The 19,939-nt window shown below is 40.8% G+C and overlaps 1 protein-coding gene across 1 annotated transcript; it reads left to right on the forward strand.

Moving 5' to 3' along the window:
* The first annotated feature begins 3,119 nt into the window (after positions 1 to 3,119).
* LOC139923496 (CMP-N-acetylneuraminate-beta-galactosamide-alpha-2,3-sialyltransferase 1-like) lies at positions 3,120 to 19,737 on the forward strand. Its single transcript, XM_071914272.1, has 9 exons — positions 3,120 to 3,246; positions 5,018 to 5,159; positions 6,192 to 6,343; positions 7,040 to 7,049; positions 10,259 to 10,435; positions 10,533 to 10,712; positions 16,596 to 16,641; positions 17,640 to 17,759; positions 19,576 to 19,737. Exons 1-9 carry the CDS (start codon positions 3,120 to 3,122, stop codon positions 19,735 to 19,737), a joined length of 1,116 nt encoding a protein of 371 aa, XP_071770373.1.
* The last annotated feature ends 202 nt before the right edge of the window (positions 19,738 to 19,939 follow it).

A 19,939-nucleotide genomic window follows, 5' to 3' on the forward strand; every position in this document is an offset into this window, starting at 1 on the left:
ATGTAAGACCTGCTTTTTCAGTTTACACTTCTCTTTCTGCAGTCTTTTGCCACGTTTCTCTGCTGAAGATGGATTCCTTCTCTGATCTCTCTCCGTTGTGGAGGACACTGGTGGATTAAAATCCTCATTCAGAGGTATGGGGTCTACCACAGCTTGACCTGCATTTTCTGGCTGCTCTTGTGCTACATCTACATCAACCAGAACTGGTGGAATGTTCTCCATAGATGGCGGTGTAAGGTCTAACACAGCGTTTGCCATCTTTTTCCTTTCCCTGTAAGCACTGGATGCAGCCCTCCATTTCTCTCTCTGTTTCTTTTTCTCTCTCTCTGGCAGCTCACTTGACTTTACATATGGACTGTTTCCCTGCCGTTTTCTTCTCTGGTAGCTGAAACAGTAATGCAATATAGCGTCATGCCATAAATCTACGGTGTATAGCTTATTTTATTTTGGACTAATGACAGATGACAGCAGATGAACATGTTAACGAAAAAATGCATTTCCTCCAGGTAATGAAAAACACACAAGAGCAATATGTACTTCATGTTGCTTTATTTATAGTTTTCATTTTTAACATTTTTTAACATACCTTTCTCTTCTCCTAGCAAGGTACCCCGCTCTTGCTGCAGGGTCAGAATTAACACGCTGCCTATGGCGAGCGGTTTTTACTTTGCTTGGCAGTGGCATCTGGTAAAATAGATCAAAACTAAAAAAAATAAATAATAAATTACTAATAAATGCATAATTACCAAATTACATGCTCTAAATCATTTTTTTTGCATTTTTCTCCTGATATTGTACAAAGATTAAACATAAACCGTTGTTTCTGAAATATTAGAAAAAAAACTGCCAATCTAGGACATATATCTATCATGGAAAACACTCTGCAATGGTCGCACCACATGAAATTTGGTCGCACCACATGATATTTTCAAGTTCAGTCAAAATTTACAGGCACAGAATTGGCCACCTAAACAAAACAAGCTAGCTTCCCAGAAAAGGTCACTATGAAATTTATAATCAAAATATATATTTGTAGAAATAACTTAATATTCATTGTTTTTTTGAGGTCATACCACATGATATCCAAATGTGGCAACTACATACCAGCCGTTAAAAAGGTTATTTTTTTCCAAATTTGAGAGAGAGTTACAAACCTGCTTGCTGCTTCCATGGGTCCTTGGCAAACTGGTATATGATGCAACATCCTGTCTTTGAATAGATTACAAAATAAAAGTCCCAAAGTGGTCGTTTCTTGATGGTCGCACCACATGATATTTCATAAAATGGACATCATCGGACAAAGTTTGTTTGTATATTATGATGGAAATATAAATACAAATGCTTTGCAATTTTGTACAGGACTACAAAACACTTTGGAAATCATGCCAAATAGGGCAGAAAATAAATTTTAATAGATTTAGAGTAATTTCAAAGAAGTTTTCAAAACAGCAGTCATGGCCAGACAGCCACATATAAATTTGCCTTGAGGACCCTAAAGGTCTGCCTGGAAAGTTTTTTAGATATTTTGAATTTTTTGAAAAACAGTTTTTGCTGATAGGCTTTTTGTTTTTTTTGACAAATTTACACCAAACTTTCAGCATAGCATTAATGGACCAAGATACACAAACTATGTATAAACAAACCCATTCAGATGAACAGTATGGCCACTATTAACCAATGAACTTGAAAATGGGCGTGGCTTAACACAAAAATCACCATAACTGCATGCCCCTTGGTCCATTTATTAAGGGATGTATTTGGACCATGTCCTCAAAATTTCATTGGAATAAGCCAATAGGGGCCGCCGCAAAGGCCAGAAAACTATCTCCCAATCCAGTTGTTGAAATTGCATGAAATGTGGTACATATGCTCTAGGACCATGTACTAGTCAAGATCTGAAGTTTAGTCACCAATGCTGAATGTGGGCGTGGTCTATGGTGTAATAACCATGTAGATCAAAGTACATTTGCAAAATCAATATCAAACTTTGCAGCCTTGTCTAGAAAGGCATTGTGTACCAAATTGCATGTGATCCGGCCTGAAGGGGGCGCTGTAGTGACAATTCAGGGAGAGGGGAGAGGGTATTGTGACAATTCACAGCACCCGCTCCCCTCAAGCTTGCTGCCATTACACCGATCCTAAAGAAGCCTGGCCTAGACTCTGACAACCCCAGCAACTTCAGACCCATCTCAAACCTCATTTCTTTCAAAAATACTGGAACATGTTGTCGCTACTCAGATCAAACAATACCTTCACCCCAACCAGCTATATGAAACATTCCAATCAGGCTTTCGAACACACCACAGTACAGACTGCCCTGCTTAAAGTCACCAATGACCTCCTACTCTCCTCTGATTCCGGCTCCCTCAACATCTTCCTCCTCCTCGACCTCAGTGCAGCCTTTGACACCATCAACCACACCATCCTCCTCAGTCACCTGTAACCCTGCATTGGCATAACTGGTTCAACGCTCACATGGTTCAAATCATACCTTTCCAATAGATTTCACTACATCTCCATCAACAACTGTAAATCTGCCACCACCCCAGTCACCCATGGTGTCCCCCAAGGAAAGAATCTACACAATACCCATCCCTACATGTTTGTTGCCATTGCTAATGTGTGAGGTTAAAGGGATTAATATTAATGTTGTTGTGGATGATGATGATGGTTCTGCTCACACTGTTAAACTTCCTGCATGGACAGATAACTGAAGATCAGCTTGTTAGCATGGTTAGCATTCCTCACTGAAGCCAATGAATACCACTAGCAGTAATGAGAAATGCTAACCATGCTACACCACATTTTAGCCTTGCTGAGAGATGAAAAGATAAATCTTACCTCTTTAGTGTGACATGGTATATCTTTAATGTTGGTGATGATGATGATGATGATGCTTTTGTTTCTCTTTCTGTCACTCTCTCATACAGACCAGAGTCAGGGGCGTGACCCACAAAGGCTGTTCCCATCAATAGGAAAGCTCCATTGCACAGGACAGTAACACACACACACACACACACACACACACACAGTGGACAGGTAGACAGACAGTCAAACTATACTGACATAGAGGACTGAACCTGTGACTGACAGATCTAGACCCTGCCCCTCTGTCAGCCATGTTGTTGCAGAGGATACTGCACATTACTCTGGTGGTTGGTGTCTTCCTTGTCCTCATGCTCGCCAGTCAGACCGTCCAGAGGAGACACTTCCTGCCCACCAGAGGAGCTGGCAGTGGGAAGACTGGTGAGGGATAATAAGTATTATTATTATTATTATTATTATTAGCATTAGCATTAGCATTATTGTCTGAACCAATGTCGCAAGACAACATCATGTACTATGTTCTTGCCTAGCGATCAAAGTGATAATTACTGTCTATTATTTTTTGTTAGTAGTACTAGCAGAATCATTAGTATAGACACAGTAGTAGTAGGAATATTAGTGTTGTAGTTGTAGTAGCAAAAGTAGTAGTATTGTTTTAGGATTAGTTTAACTATTACCAGAGGTAGGCAATATTTTTTCCTTAAATGTATCTGAATTTCATAATTTTTAAACAGTTCTGACAGTTCTGTATTTACTGGGAGAAAGCCATTATAGTAAGGTTTGAATTCTAAATAGTAATTTTACATTAGCCAAATTTCCCATGTGAAATGGAAGTTATAGAAAATGTTAAACTTGAAAGGATGACAGAGTTTACAGATTCTTCATTTTATTTTTTATATTTTTAAAATGCAAATTACATAGATTTTATTAAAATACACTGTAACCCTTTAAATTACAGGCCATTAATTACATAGTATGACTGGAAATAACTAAGTAATAACCAAGTAAAATAGATGAAATAACTAGTTGTAGCATTGGAATGACATGTGTCATGCACCATTAGGTGCCCAGTCAATATGGGCTTACAAGACACTACAATATCACAGCGTACACACAGTACGTCACATACACACATCTAAGCAATCAACAGATTGGATACAAATCAGGAGTTTTTGTATATACTGTGATCCTATGGATACACAACTATCCATAGGATCACAGTATATACAAAAACTTAGGGGTACAAAATACTAGAAATTTTGCCAAAGTAAAAACCTCTTCTTTGAAAAGCCATTTTAATATATTACCTTCACAAGACCAGAACAAATCAGGATTTTTTTGTCTTGCATTTTTTCAAATACAGAATGCCTCAGATCACTATACCTTGTACAATAAAAAACAAAATGAAGTCCTCAATAACACCCAAGTCACACAGAGGCAGGGGCAGGGTGCTAGTTCTCAACTGGATGCACATGGACCGTTGTCTTCTTTCTAAATTATTAATAATATATGGCTCTGTATAGAATTCAGACTTGATTTGAGTATAAGTTGTAAGCTTTTGCTTTTTAAATATATTCAGCTCTCATTGTTCCATATGCCGGAGGAATAGTTTTTCCCTGAAGGAGCTTATGTTACACTGCAGGTTATTTCTAGCAATGTGTTGTAGTTCTAGATTAGAAAGAATTGAACTAATTTCTTTAGACCATGGTAACAATGTGCTCTGTCTCAGATAAAAAAATTTTTTTCAGCCTCCCCTCTGGCAACTGAACTAGGTGATTCCATAATCTGACCATCTCACATTGTTGTACCATTAGATAAGGCTCCCAGTCCATATCTCCTTGTATGGCCAATTTTGTTGCAAACTTATGCAGTCCAAGAAAAGGCCTTATAGGTCGATGTTAAATAGCATTGGTTTCAGGAAAACTATTAAAGCCCAATATTGCCGCAGCATAATTTTGTTTGGGACAGACCCCAACCAAAATTATATCATCAGCATATAACAAATACAAAAATGTATATCATTAATCTGTATGCCTAATTGGGCCTGCTTAATTTCTACTGCTAAATCCTTTATGTAAAAGGAAGGGCGTTAGTATGTCTCCTTGTTTAATCCCAAATGGGCTGGGAAACCAACCTGTACAAAATGTATTTATCTGCACACATGTAATTGGGTCTTTATATAATGAATTAGGCGCGAGCCCCCCAACCCCCAGTGTCGCTCAGCCGCAAGGTGGAGGCCCCCAGGCTGGACAGGCGGAGCCTGCCAGGCCCCAGGCCGGGGGGGCAGAGCCTGTTTTGCCCAAGCCCATGGCGCCGGCCCTGATTGCACAGAGGTAACACAGTGAAGTTCATGATTCTGCATCGCAAAATTGTCAACATGTACAGTATACATATTGAAGCTGTCTGTTTTACACAATTGTCTGATTGCTATTAAGGACTGGCTGGATGGACTGGACTAATAACTTTCTACAGCTTAACGCAGATAAGACTGAGGTTCTTATCTTTGCATCTGACAGTATTGTTTCCAAGGTCAATGTAACCTTGGAAAAGTTATTATTATGTATTCGGTCCCTTTCCTCATCCGTCTGGTCTAACCTTAGAAATCTTTGTCTTATTTTTGATCAGGCTATGTACTTTGATCAACATATTAAGTATTGACTAGTACATGTTTTTACCACTTAAGAAACATTGCCAAACTCTGGTTTGTTGTGTCATAACCTGAGTTGGAGATGATTATTAATATTAATGCTTTTATATCATCCCGCTTGGACAGCTATAATTCCCTTTTCGCATGCCTCAGCCTCGTCCCTGGATCGTCTACAAATGGTCCAGAAAACTGTTGCAAGGTTTTTGACCAGGTCCAGCAGGACATCTCACATCACACCCATTTTAGCTTCTGATGGCTTCTGATTTGATGGCTTCCCATCAAATTTAGGATTCAATTTAAAGGTCCTGTAATTATATATAGAGCCCTGCATGGTCAGGAAGCTGTGTACATCTGTGACCTCCATCCCTACATTACAAGCATGTCACTTAGGTCTTCTGGCCAGGCTTACTGGTTGTCCCTATTGGACTGACTCCTCCTTGTTGTTCTGCTCCTGTCGGTCTGACTCCTCCTTGTTGTTCTGCTCCTATCGGACTGACTCCTCCTTGTTGTTCTGCTCCTATCAGTCTAAACCCTCCTTGTTGTTCTGCTCCTATCAGACTGACCCCTCCTTGTTGTTGTGCTCCAATCGGACTGACTCCTCCTTGTTGTTGTGCTCCTATCGGTCTGACTCCTCCTTGTTGTTCTGCTCCTGTCGGTCTGACTCCTCCTTGTTGTTCTGCTCCTATCAGACTGACTTCTCCTTGTTGTTCTCTCCTAGGCCTTGTGGTTGTGCTAATCCCTGTATTTCAGACCTGGGGCTGTCGGACTGGTTTAGCAAACGTTACAATCCTCAACAACCACTCATCCTCAACACAACCGACAACAAGTTAACTGGCGATGCTATCAAATGGTGGCTGGTAAGGACAGAAAGTACTGACGCTGTTAGTAATACTGTATTGTTGCTGTTACTGGTACTATTAACATTACTAATATTATTTTATCTAACATGACTTTAACGCCACAGTCACTGCTGTTAAGTAGTAGGCTTAGGAGAACTGTATTAGGGGCCTGTGCACTATCTCTGAGTTCACCATGGGGTGTCGGCTAGAACACACTGGAGACTTGTGATACAATTAACTTGTCTTTACTTTAGCAACTTTGATGAAGCACAACAACACAGTAGGGAACATGCTTAACTGGGCACTAGATGTGGGTATACATGTGGTAGTTTGTCAGTGGCGTACATAAACTCTCCCACACCGGGGAAATCAGTAAAAATCCAGTTCAGTTATTGAAGGGAAAATGGAGCTGCATGTCTCTTGCTAGTGTCTACACAACTGATGACCTACTTACTGAATCTACATACTTACAGCCAGGCGCAGCAAGTCACACGGGGGCCCTGTTGACTAACATATCAGCCTTTCTAACATAGCCACCCCCAATCTGTTGTGCAAATTGACTCCCTTGGCAACCCTTGACCTGGCCATAAGGAATGCCATGTGGACATTGCTGTGTCCATCATCTGAACGCAGGTAGGACACTGAGCCATAGGCTTTCTCTGATGAATCGCAGAAAACATGAATCTCTCTGCACACATCTGGGTGGTCTGTGCTTAAGGGGGTGTAGCATCAGGGCAGTGTAATCTTAGGAAGATTCTCCAGTTCCTCCTCCCATGATAGCCAAGCCTGGAGGACATCTTCTGGCAGTTGTGGATCATTGAATCACTGCACAATGAAATTTGCCCTGGTGGTGTTGGGAAGTATGAACCCAAGGGATTGTATTGGCTAGCCAAGGTGCGGTAGATGTTTCTCATGGCAGGCTCTCTGTACCTCATTAACCAATGCTTTAACCCAAAGGTGTCTGTGTCACAGTGCCAGCTCCGACCCAATGTGGATTCATGTGCTTCTGCCTTATTATAGGAGAGCCAAAGGTCCAGCTTGTCAGAGTGTGCCTCAGGTAGTAGGTGACTGATAATGATAATGGGCACATTACTGGCCCATTGGCGGATTTTGAAGCCTCCTGATGCAAGGAGTGTTCTGAGTTTATCAACCAATTGCTTAGCCTCCTCAGGTGATGGTAAACTCTGTTGTTGTTCATGTAAAAGCATCATTCAATGGAAAATCGCACATCTTCTCCAGGATCATTGTGGGTGAAGACTTGTTTGTGTAGGCCAAAGGAGGCACAACATGGGTTTCATGTCATCCCAAATGGCAGCACCTGCCACTCATGGACTTCGGGGTTCTCGTCCCTCTTCATGGTGACCATAGGAATCTCAATGGGGGCCTATCCTCAGGTAGGAGGCGTACCTGATGGAACATCTCTTTGATGTCCCCACTGATTGCAACAATGTGCTCTTTGATTCTTAACAAAACCCCGGGGAGGGAAGGGCTGAGGGTAGGGCCCGGGAGTAAGGATTCATTATGGTTGAACCCCTTATACCAGAAGGAACAGTTGAATACTTCACTATCCCAGAAGAACGTAAATAATGAAAATAGTCCCATTAAATCCATAATTAGCTGTGTGATGAAATCATGTTAGGCAAAACTACAGTCCACCTGCTGTTCAACATGAGGCAGTAGTTTGTCTCTTCACTAGGGATGGGACAGTATATCGAAATTCAATATATTGCGATACATAAATGTGACAATACGTATCGTGGGTCCGAAAAATTAATCTTGATTTTTGCTTAATTTTATTCTGCTGTAATAATCACAAATGAGACGGCGCAAGTCTCAAGTCAAGGACTTTCAAGGACTTTTCAATGCAATATGGTTTTAATAGGATAAAAACTTAGTTTTCATTTCCATAATCAGTTTAAACTTCAAATATAGCTGCAAGCGACAACTGGTGGGGTCCAAGCACCTGACGACCTCTGGGGCGAATGTGTTATGTGGGCCAATGTGCAAGTGTGATCCCTGTGGCATACTGAGCATTTTGAAATTTGAATGGAGTTTGTACTGTATACAATGACTGAGATATAAATACAATGGATGTGCATGGCCATTTAAAGTTATGACGTTGCTACAGCGCCACCTATGGGTGAAATGACATCAAATTTTGCATGTTACCTCAGAGTTGAAATGTACATATGTATACCAAATTTGGTTGAGGTAGCCCAAAGGGTTCATGAGTTCACACTTCTGGGTTCTACGCAGCGGAAGTCATCACAGTTGGGGAAACTCGGCAGCAGTAGCGGTGTTTATGAATGAGAATAATACGTCCACGGAAGACACACCTTGAGTATTTTCATCTTTACTGCGATATCTACCAGATTTTTCAACCAAAGACATCGTTCTTTTTGTGGACCAGTTTTCGATTACAGAGAGGAGCTTCCCACGGAGCACTAGATGCCATTTCAACGTTGTGTCTATGATTTAGCTCTCATAAAGCCCAGGATCTATTTGGGAATGTACACCCTAGTTTTACACCATGTAGTAAACACATTATTACATATTTAAACAATGCAAGGACGGCTGTGAGTATCAAAAATATGCACCAGAGAAGTCCATATGTATATTAATGCTTTATTTTTGTCATTTACCCCAGAGGACATAATGTAAGACATAGACATTATAAACTTTCACTTTTAAACCCTATGGAGCCTCATTTTAGCCTCGACATCTATAACGATTTAGAGGTTTTTTTAAAGGGCTAATCAACATAAAATTGCTCAGTGGGTTGAGGAGGGCTACAAGCTCTTTTTTGAGAATTACATCTATGACTATGCAGGTAAACAATCTCTTGTCTAGTTACCTAACATTTATAACGTTATGCAGGTTTAAGGTAACATAGCTAGTAAAGTATTCTTCATTCTCTTTCAGTCATATGTTAGCGTTATGTCATTTAACTTTAATAACATGTTTGCGTGTTAATACTGTTAGTGTTGTAAACAGCCAGGTTACGATCAGAGCTCGGTGCTACAGATCAATGAGGAAGAAAGCCACATAAGCTCAAGGTTCCCTAGGAACTAATAATATCCACATTCTTTGGATTGGCTCCTCTTTCTTCCTCATCGATCTGTAGCACCAAGCTCTGACTGCAACCTGGCAATTTAGAACACTAGAAGTTGTACATAACAGTATAAATGTTAGTCACACAAAAATGTTACTAAAGTTAAATGATATAATGCTAACATATGTGACTAAAAGAGAATTAAGAATACTTTTCTAGCTACGTTGAAAAATCTGGTAGATATCGCAGTAAAGACGAAAATACTCAAGGTTAGTCTTCCATGGACGTATTGTTCTCATTCATAAACGCTGCTACTGCTGCTGAGTTTCCCAACTGTGACGACTTCTGCTGCCGGAAGTGTGAAAAGGGTCTATTGTAGCAAAATGGTATGGTATATAAAAAAACTGCTTGATAACTTTTATGCAAGACAGTCCAGACATGCTGTGTCCCAAATTTGGTGAAGATTGGATTTGTAGGAGGAATAGCAAAAAATGTGTTTTCGGCAAAATTCAAAATGGCGAAAAAGGTTGTGTGCCGAAATGGGCATGGCCCATATGGCTAGATGCGGCTTGACCCAAGGAATCCAGCAATAAGGAATAATAGGAGCCATAGGAATTATGTTTCTATGATTTACAACCACTGAGTTATGGCCATTTATTTAAATGTACATTTAAAAGGTTGCTGTAGCACCCCTATAGGTGCAATGACACAAGTAGATACCTGCACGTGTACCAAATTTTGTTAAGATAGCACAATGCGTTCCTCAGTCATGCCATCTTTTGTCAAGACACATCGGGTTCAAATGTCTATCCTTATATATAGTTGTAGATAGGAGTAGATATATATCCTTATATATAGTACTGTCCCCCCCCTCCAGCATCTCCAGTTGCCCAGAGACAAGCAGCCTCTGGAGGAAGTGATATCGCAGATGTTCCAGATCATCCCCCCCCCCACCGTGGACTTCAAGCCCCTCCCCTCTCGTTGCCGTAGTTGTGCGGTGGTTGGCAACTCAGGCAATCTGCTACGGTCCGGATACGGCAGGCAGATCGACTCCCACGGTGTTGTGATCCGGTACACACACACGCGCACACACACACACACACAGTACCCTTATTGTCTCTGATAAATATCATGATCTCCCTCTCCTCCTCCTCCTTCTCCTCCTCAGGATGAACAAGGCGGTGACGCAAGGTTTTGAGCAGGATGTTGGGAATCGGACTACACATCACTTCCTGTACCCGGAGAGCGCGTTGGATATTGAGCAGGGCGTCAGCCTCGTGCTGCTGCCCTACAAACTGAGAGACCTGCAGTGGATGACCAGCGCGCTGTCCACCGGACACATCACAATGTAATATATTATCTAATATATATACATATGTATATATATAAATATATATGTATACAGAAATATATATGAATATCTGACCCATAAATATACTGTATATGTATGCTATATACAGTGTGTATGCTAGATATTTAGTACAAATAGAAGAAATTTCACACTGGCTGTAGCATTATACTCATACTGGGAGTGGACCATCCTAACTTGGCAGCTCAGGTAAACTGGGGCAGTCCCATTTATAACACTGAACATAAGGTTCAACTTGAACTGTTCAACACACAGCTCTACTGGAAACATGTTGACTGCTCTGAATTTCTGAGCCCTACTATGGGTTCTACTACTATTTCTAATACTACTGCTACTGCTACTGCTGCTGCTACTACCAGGCAAGGCAAGGCAAACTTTATTTATAAAGCACATTTCATACACAACAAAACAAAATGGACAAACAAAGAAAGATAAAACTTTGGAGAGGCTATAGCCTATAAAAATGCAGAAGAACAAACACAGAACGAACAAACATATTGGACATAAAAACAAAGATAAAACATTATAAAAAGGCTAACCTGGAGAGATGCATTTTCAGGTGCTGCTAAAAACAATCAACAGATTCGGCACATCTAACAAATTGGGGGAGATTGTTCCAGAGAGACAGAGCTAGAACAGTAAAAGGATGGTCGCCCTTTGATTTAAGGCTGGAGCGAGGAATGGACAAAAGGCCTAGATCAGACTAAGTGACCGACTGGTGGAATAAGGCAACAAGAGCTCCGTGATGTCAGCAGGGGCTAGGCCGTGCAGAGCCTTATATGTTATCAGCAGAATCTTGAAATGTATTCTGAATCTCACAGGAAGCCAATGCAGGGAGGCAGGAATTGGGGGTGATGTGGGACCTATGGCTAGTTTTGGTTAACAGTCTTGCAGCTGCATTCTGTACCAACTGTAAAACCCAATGTCCACCAGATGCGGCACGGCTCCGGCATGGGATCGGAATGGCTCCGGAACGGAAGGCAATGTACACTGCATGTATTTGATTGAGTTATATGCATCACCCACAAGTCAATAAAGTGCATTTTTCACGCTTGTCAGATGCAAGCGGATCCGGCAAAAATAGACCAGACACGGAAAAAGAACGGAACAGCAGAAACTGCCGTGCGGGTTCCGGACACCTTCTGCATGGAAACCGTGCCGCTACCGCAACACATCCGCACCCGGTGGACATTGCAGCGCTGATTCACATGGACGCGAGTCTGTTCCAGCACACGCACGGCCTCCATGCCGGAGCCGTGCCGCATCTGGTGGACATTGGGCTTAAGCGGGTTAGAGGAGCTTGATTAACGCAGGTGAAAAGGGAATTACAGTAATCTAATCATGAAAAAAAGAAGGTATGAAATAACAGTTCCAGTAGTTATGTGCTTAGTTATGTGTTGTTCAATAACAAAGGATGTCACATAACAAAGAGCCTGTAATGTCCATCTCTATGCAGATGACACTATTCTTTATTGTTTTTCACATTATATACAAGCTGCCATGCAACTGCAACATGGTTTTGATGCCTTGCAAAAATCTCTGTTAGATCTTAAATTAATTAAATTAATTAATTAATTAAATTAATTAAATAGTTAAATGCAGACTAAAGACTTAGACTAAATATATGTTATTTTCTAGAGCAAAAGATATTGATTTTAATTATCTTCAGCTCTGTACCTTACAGGTCCCATATTGTGGAAAACGGGATTTCCCTTGCCTCTTTTATTATAAAGGAGGTGGATGTGCTATCTAAACATCGTAAAAGTATCAAAACGCACAGTCGCCAACTAAATCCACACAATCCATATTAGCCTCTAATCGAGCCGTTTGGACTTCCGTAACTGTGGCGTCACAAAGGTTCGCTCATCATTTTTGTAAGAAATAATAGGCTAACGAAACGATTTAAAAGAGAGTTTTCCCTACCTGTAGCTGCCAGGGATGTGGTGTCTCACATTTCACTCTTGAAACGGTTTGCCAATCAGAACAGAGGGCCGTTAATGTTAAAGAGCCTTAAAGACACAGCGACAGAAACAGCCTGTGCTTGGTAAGGCTCAGAGAGATGCTGGAAAATTAATGTGTAAAAATGGATTGAGAGTGTTCATGATACATAATTGGCGGGGGGGTCTGGGGGTCTCCCCCCCAGAAAAAAAATAGTGATTTAAAACAAATTTCCTGCATTTCTACACCACCTAACCTCTTGGATTAAGTCAAGAAACAGCAACCCTGTATAATTTTAACCAAAAATGTAAAATTATGTTATATTACTAGATTTCAACATTGAGGTACTTACATTCATGATTTTGCATAGGCATACTAACCTAAAAACATATTGTTTGGAATCGCGAGAAAGTTTCAGAGCGACAGAGACACAGAGCGTCCCCGTAACCATAGTAAGTCACTCTCACTCATGCCTGCGTGCGCACGGCACGAGAGGAGAGGGAGAGACGCTGTGCTGCTGCCAGATGAGCCGCTGACTGAGATTACTCTGAGCAGCATGCATGGGAATAAATTACAATATAATAGATTTGTGTATATTTCTCGTTTTCTGATGGTCTGAATAACTCGCTGCTGCACGGTGCTGCTGTTGCGCTGTGCTGCTCTGTCTTGTCTGTCTGTGCGCTGTCAGTGTCCTCTTTTCGCGCCGCGACGTTATCAGTTATGAATTTGTTTTTCATTGCGTGAGAAAATGGACTTGTGGCGTGAGAGCGTGTGAAAAGTGTCAATTGCGTGAGTTCACGGTCAATGCGTGAGAGTTGGCAGCCCTGGTATGTTTCTGATGAAATTGTAGTTGACAGCCGTGGCTCTGAAAACAAACAAGGCATGGCTAATGGTATGTAATGGTATGTTTCATCATGTAGGCACTGAGTTACTGTTTAAGCGCCAGAAGAGAGAGAATGCAGATGAGGAGGGACAGACAGCCACTGACAATGGAGGTGACGAGGGACAGGACACACAGAATGCAGTGGGCCAGGCACAGGACACAGAGAATATAGGGAACCAAGCACAGGACACAGAGCATGTAGGGACCCAGGCACAGAACCCAGAGAATGCAGGTACAGAAAGGCACAGGGAAACTAATGAAGAACATGCAATCCTGATATTAGAGCCAGTGAGTGTTGACGAAAGCAGAGATGAGATCCAGCAAAGAGGAAGGAAAAGAAAGAGAGACCCTGATAACTGGAAAAAAAAATGCACGTAAAAGGCTGCGGAACTCAGGGCAAAGCTATGTGAATTCAAAAAACATTCATGTCCCAGGAAAAAGAGTCAGGGAAAAAGACTGTGTTTCCTGTCGGTACAAATGCAACCACAATTTCCCAGAGGCAGAAAGGGAAATGATTTTCAATCAGTTTTGGAAAATGGGAGATGCAGCCCGTCAGAAAGACTTTATCATAAGTCATACAGTGACAAAGATGAAAAAGAGGCAGACCACCACAGAGTCAAAGCGACAGAACACAGTAGAGTACTATCTCACCACACAGGGGTCTGTGTGGTGAGATAGTCTGTTCGAGTCTGCGAGGATTTCTTTTTGAAAACCCTCGATGTATCTGAGAAGTTTGCAAGGTCTGCAGGCAGCCATCCCTCAAGCCAACTGGGAATCTCCCCCTCAAGTTCTCAGGGAAAACATTCCCCATGCAACAAAATCCCCGAGCTCAACAAAAATCTGATCAGAGGGCACATCAAATCATTCCCAACAATAGAGTCACACTACTCTAGGAAAGATACCACAAAGCTGTACCTTGAGGAAAATTTGAATGTGACCAAAATGTACGAACTCTATGTACAGAAATGCCACAACGAGTGGAAAGTAAATCCAGAGAAACTTAGTTTCTACAGATCCATCTTCAACAGAGAATTCAACTTGGGCTTTCACCAACCCAAAAAAGATGCATGCAAGTACTGTGAGTGGTACAAGCGTTTAAATGCCAGTAACAAAGTACACCATGAAGAAGAATACAATGCCCACCAAACAAGAAAGGTGCAGGCCAGGGAACAGAAAGAAAATGATAAGAGACAAGCACAGTCCTCATCCAAAGCTCTCACATTTGATCTCGAGCAAGTGCTGACCACTCCCTGGAGCAATGTAGGCAGTCTGTATTACTCAAGGAAGTTGAGCATGTACAACATTACAGTGTACGAGTTGGGCAACAAAGAAGCACAATGTTACATGTGGCATGAGGGTGAAGGGGGGCGTGGCTCATCAGAGATCAGCACATGCATGTTCCAGTATCTGTCCACTCTTTCAGGTACTGAGCATGTGGTGCTGTACTCTGACACATGTGGAGGGCAGAACAGGAATGCTGGTTTTAGTGCCATGTGTCTCCATGCAGTCAAAACCTTGCCCATCTCCATTATTGACCATAAATTCATGGAGTCTGGACACAGGCAGATGGAATGCGACAGTGTCCATGCAGCCATTGAGACTGCCAGAAAAAATGTGCCTGTGTACAGTCCAGAGAGGTACTACACTCTTGTGAGGATGGCAAGGAGGAACAGGCCATACAAGGTGATTGAGCTTGGGCACAGTGACTTTCTGGATTTCAAGTCCTTCTCACAACACACGGTCCGAAACAGAACCAAAGACACAGAGGGACAAAAATCAAATGGCTGCACTACACAAAAGAGGATCCGAAAGGGATTCAGTTCAAATATGAACTGTCCGACCAAGCATTTCGAATGCTGGAAGTTGGAAAACAGGAGACCAGAGGTTCTCATGGAATTGAACCTAAGAAGATGCACACAGGCCCACCTGGGATCACTGCTGTGAAAAAGAAAGACTTTCTTACACTGTGCACGAATGGGAGTATCCCGACTTCTACCAGTCTTTACAAGTCAGTCAGTCAGAGTAGGCTAGTATCTCGTTTCAAATCAATCTGAAACTTACATGATCTGTATGAATTATGCTGTTCTTGCCGTATATAATTATATTGCTATATTTGACATGTTCTATAGTCTATTTTTGATTTGCCAAACAGTTATTTGGCCAGGTTTAATGTAACTAATTGTTATTCAGTGAACTAATATGATATTGATAGATATTTTATATCAATCAGATGTATCAATGGCAAAATGATCAGTTGTCAAAAACAGTACAGAAATTAAACTTCATTAAATTCTTTTGAGATGGTCAAGTTAAGTTTAGAAATGTAATCAGTTGAGGACCTCCAGAAGTTTACATCACCTGAAAGCCCTCTGTTTTTACATTGCAGTATGTGCACTTTTACACAAATGTGTAAAAAAGTGAAGGAATGTGGAAATCATTATCACTCCCAATTCACAGAAAAAAAAAAAAGTTGTTCAAAAGGAAGATAATCACAATGGACTCTGTATTTGGCGAAATGGCTAAACAATTAGTTATTTGGCCAAATGGTTATTATTAATGTTTTAACAAAATTAATTACATTCAATTAACTAATATGATATAAGGATATTTTTATTTGATATTTTATATTATAACAATGGATTACTGTTACTTTTTAACTCATTAATGTAAAGCTTTTTTCATATTTTCATCAGATACGCCCTTTTTGTATATGAGATAAAATCTTAGTTTCAAAAAGGCGCATGTGACTTTCTTCCAAATAAAAAAAAGATACAAAAATATTTTTTTCAATGAATGTCAAAATATTGTTCATTAAGTATATTGTCATCCACATGTTTATGAAGTTTTCATATTAAAGATTGAATTTAATAAACAAAGTCAGGACAAAGTATGGTCGTTTTTTGTTTTGGCTCTCCTGTAAAGTTGGTCAAATGTCACTCTGGTTCTCACCCCTCGTAGATTTTAACAAACAAATAAATTAAATATATTAATTCTGTTCTGTTTGTGTGTGTGTGTGTGTGTGTGTGTGTGCGTGCTCTCAGGACCTACAGGAAAGTTAGAGCCAGAGTGAAGGCTGATAAAGACAAGGTAGGCTTCCTGCAGAATATTCCATACATTTTTGTAGTTTGGGTTTGTTTTAGATTTGTTTTGTTTTTTTTTGGGGGGGGGGGGGGGGGTGAAAAATTGATTCTCTGAATTCTGTGACTTTATTTTCAGAATTCTAAGGTTAATCTCAGAATCTCAAATAAATTTTTCACGTGGCCTTAATCCTCTTCCACGCTTTTTAAAATTGATTTTATTGTTTTTATTAAACCATTTTATGCCTTTTTTTATGCTAAATTGTAAAGCACAAGGTGCTATAGAAATAAAGTTTATTATTATTGTTATTATTATTATTATTATTTTATACTGCACATAAAAAGATGAAAAGTAAAAACATTCCACATATTTTTTTTTCACAATTAGACAAGTTAGCCTTTTTGATTTTGAAGTTTTTATTTTATTTATTTATTTATTTTCAGTTTCCAACAGTGTTTTTTAACAGCTAGTTTTAGTTTTAGTTTCTGATAATAATCATGTTTTGGACAGAGGAAAGTTATTGTATCGAGACTATCTCTCCACTCTGTTACATATTCCATATGTATGGGAAAGAACCCCTCCTGGGACAAGTAACGTGGATACTTAAGACACACCGGCCTGGGCGGCCACGCCTAGGTTGCTAATCTATAAAGCACCTGTGTTGGTGTGGTATCACTGATCTTTTGATCTCCACCTGGTCAGGTGCATCAGATGTCACAGGAGTCACAGATAGTAGAGAAAAAAAAAATAGATTGAACAGACAACGGTAAACAGTCCACTTACATGCATTTTCACATACAAATAAGACCAAAAATATTACAAACTGCTACAGATGAGATAAAACACCAAGTGCTCATAAAAAACAACAACAACAACAACCGGTGACTAAAGAGAAATAAACCAACTGGAAAATATGTGACAACAGCCAGTTAACCCAAACACAGTACTGGAATCATCATCAACCCAACTATGTGTGTGTGTGTGTGTGTGTGTGTGTGTGTGTGTAGATTCTGGTGGTGAACCCAGTGTTCCTTAAGTACGTTCATGACCACTGGAATGAGCGTCACGGCCGCTACCCGTCCACCGGCATGCTGACCCTGATGTTCGCCCTGCACATGTGTGACCAGGTGTGTGTGCGTGTGTGTGTCATAGTATGACATGGTATAGTATGTTGAAGGATAATAATAAAATAATTTTATATGTCTGGTGTGATACAGTACGATTTATCTTATAATATGTAATATAATCCAGTATGATGTAATACGTTAATAGTATGATGTATTAAGCTGTAGTATGATGCAGTAAGATGTAATATGTTATAGTATGTTATAATATGATTGTAGTATCATGTAGTATAAGTATGTCTTAGGATAGCATGTCATAGTATTTTATTCTACACTATCTCCTATTATTATGTTACAGTATATTGTTGTATGTCATAGTGTATGTCATATGTAGTATTACATGTAAGTTAAGTAAATTATATAGAGTGTCATAGGATGTATGTATTATGACTGGCTCCTAGATCACAACAAAGAAGGCAGACACACAGATGCCTGCAACAAAAATTAGGGAATTAATTTGCAAAGCAAAGAATACTAGTAACTAAATATACCATGCGGCATGCAAATCAAGTCAGTAGAGCAGACAGAGAATGGGTGGAAAGTATGGGCTGAAGGTATTCTGCAGATAATATAAAAGAAACAAAACGATGAACAAACAAAACATGGTATAGTGGGAGAGAAACTTGAAGACATGGGCGTGGCTATTTCTCGGTTCCGGAAGCAAAAAACCCATTCATTTTCGCATACACATAGTTATATGACACGCCATTAGGAGTGTTGCAACAGTTGAATGACCTGAACCGCTACGGAATTAGCCATTAGCTCACATGAATAGCAGCTGCATCGAAAAAGCTAGCGTAGATGGAAAAAAAGGCTAAGGTACAAGGCTGTGTACATATGGGTGTTAGGGGGTAAAGAAATTACTCATCCCAGAGAGAATTGCGCCATCGACAGGGCAGAGCTCGTTCCGTTGTCTTGTCATGTGGGAGAGACAAAGTATAGCTAGAGCTAGTCATACAAGATAGACCTACCGCTACAACCATGGACTGTAAAGGGTTACAACATTAAGACAAGAAGAACATGGTCCAGTGTTTTGTACCTGGCTGCTGGTCAGAAGTGCACAACTGCACTTCATTCTACCACTTTCCATCGCCTAATTCAGCGAAGGAGTGGTGGTAAGTTTAATCAACGACTTATCACAACAGGTATCAGAGAACTGATGGTTAGCTCGCTGGTGCGCATGCACTACACAGCTTATCTCGAAACTGACGCATGATAAGATTTACATTCGGTAAAAAAACATGAATACGACTGTAATTCTATAATTCTATGTCTATGTGCTTGACACACCTACCAAATCGGTGTTGCGAGTTTGTTGTGCTATCACCATAGTAACCGCCTCTAAGGATCATGGATATTGTAGTGTTTGGTGCCGTTTTAAACACGGAAGCGACAGAAAAAACACGATTTAGCACTAACGAGGTTGAAACATTTATAACCGAGGATCATTACAGCAAACCTTTGTATCATTTTCTGATCTAGGAGACCGAAGTTGTTCTCTGTTGTGTAATATGGCAGCTACCGCTAAAGTTAAAATCCCTATGAGTCTGGCGGCTGGTTAAAAATGCTTCCTGAACCGAACGTTTCAACTCTGTTCCCCCTGACAACACTTGCCAGGTGCTCCCAGTTACTCTGATGACTCCCCGACTCCGCCCCACTAGAACCTGCAAGAGTAGAGAACAGACACGCCCACAGAGACAACACAAGCCCTGGCAGAGGGAGTTGGGGCCAACACATATGTCACTATATGTTGGAGTATATTATGTTCTAGTATATCACAGTCCATCAGTGTTATAGTACATCCTGTCTATGTGTGCAGGTGTCAGTGTTTGGCTATGGCGCCAACCAGCTGGGGGGCTGGCATCACTACTTTGAGGACAACCTCAAACGCGGTATGAAGACCGGACACCACAACGGCAAATTTGAAATCCAAGTCATCCAGCGGCTGGCCGAGGAGGGAAAGATCAGCCTGCACCTCTGACAGGCCTACTGAACTACTGACAAGCCTACTGACAAACCTACTGAACTACTGACAAGCCTACTGAACTACTGACAGGCCTACTGACTGACCTACTGACAGGACTACTGACTGCCCTACTGACAAGCCTAGTGACCTACCGACAGGCCTACTGACAGAACTACTGACCTAGTGACAGGACTATTGACTGACCTACTGACAGGCC

The sequence above is a fragment of the Centroberyx gerrardi genome, chromosome 17, assembly GCF_048128805.1.
Source record: "Centroberyx gerrardi isolate f3 chromosome 17, fCenGer3.hap1.cur.20231027, whole genome shotgun sequence".
In the NCBI taxonomy this organism is placed as follows: Eukaryota; Metazoa; Chordata; class Actinopteri; order Beryciformes; family Berycidae; genus Centroberyx; species Centroberyx gerrardi.

What these genes read in the sequence shown, in the direction of transcription:
- LOC139923496 (XM_071914272.1), top strand. Translation starts at nt 3,120, where the DNA reads ATGTTGTTGCAGAGGATACTGCACATTACTCTGGTGGTTGGTGTCTTC. An exon ending in CCGGCCCTGATTGCACAGAG is followed by an intron (nt 5,160 to 6,191) that starts GTAACACAGTGA and finishes GTTCTCTCCTAG; the next exon opens with GCCTTGTGGTTGTGCTAATC. An exon ending in TCCCACGGTGTTGTGATCCG is followed by an intron (nt 10,436 to 10,532) that starts GTACACACACAC and finishes TCTCCTCCTCAG; the next exon opens with GATGAACAAGGCGGTGACGC.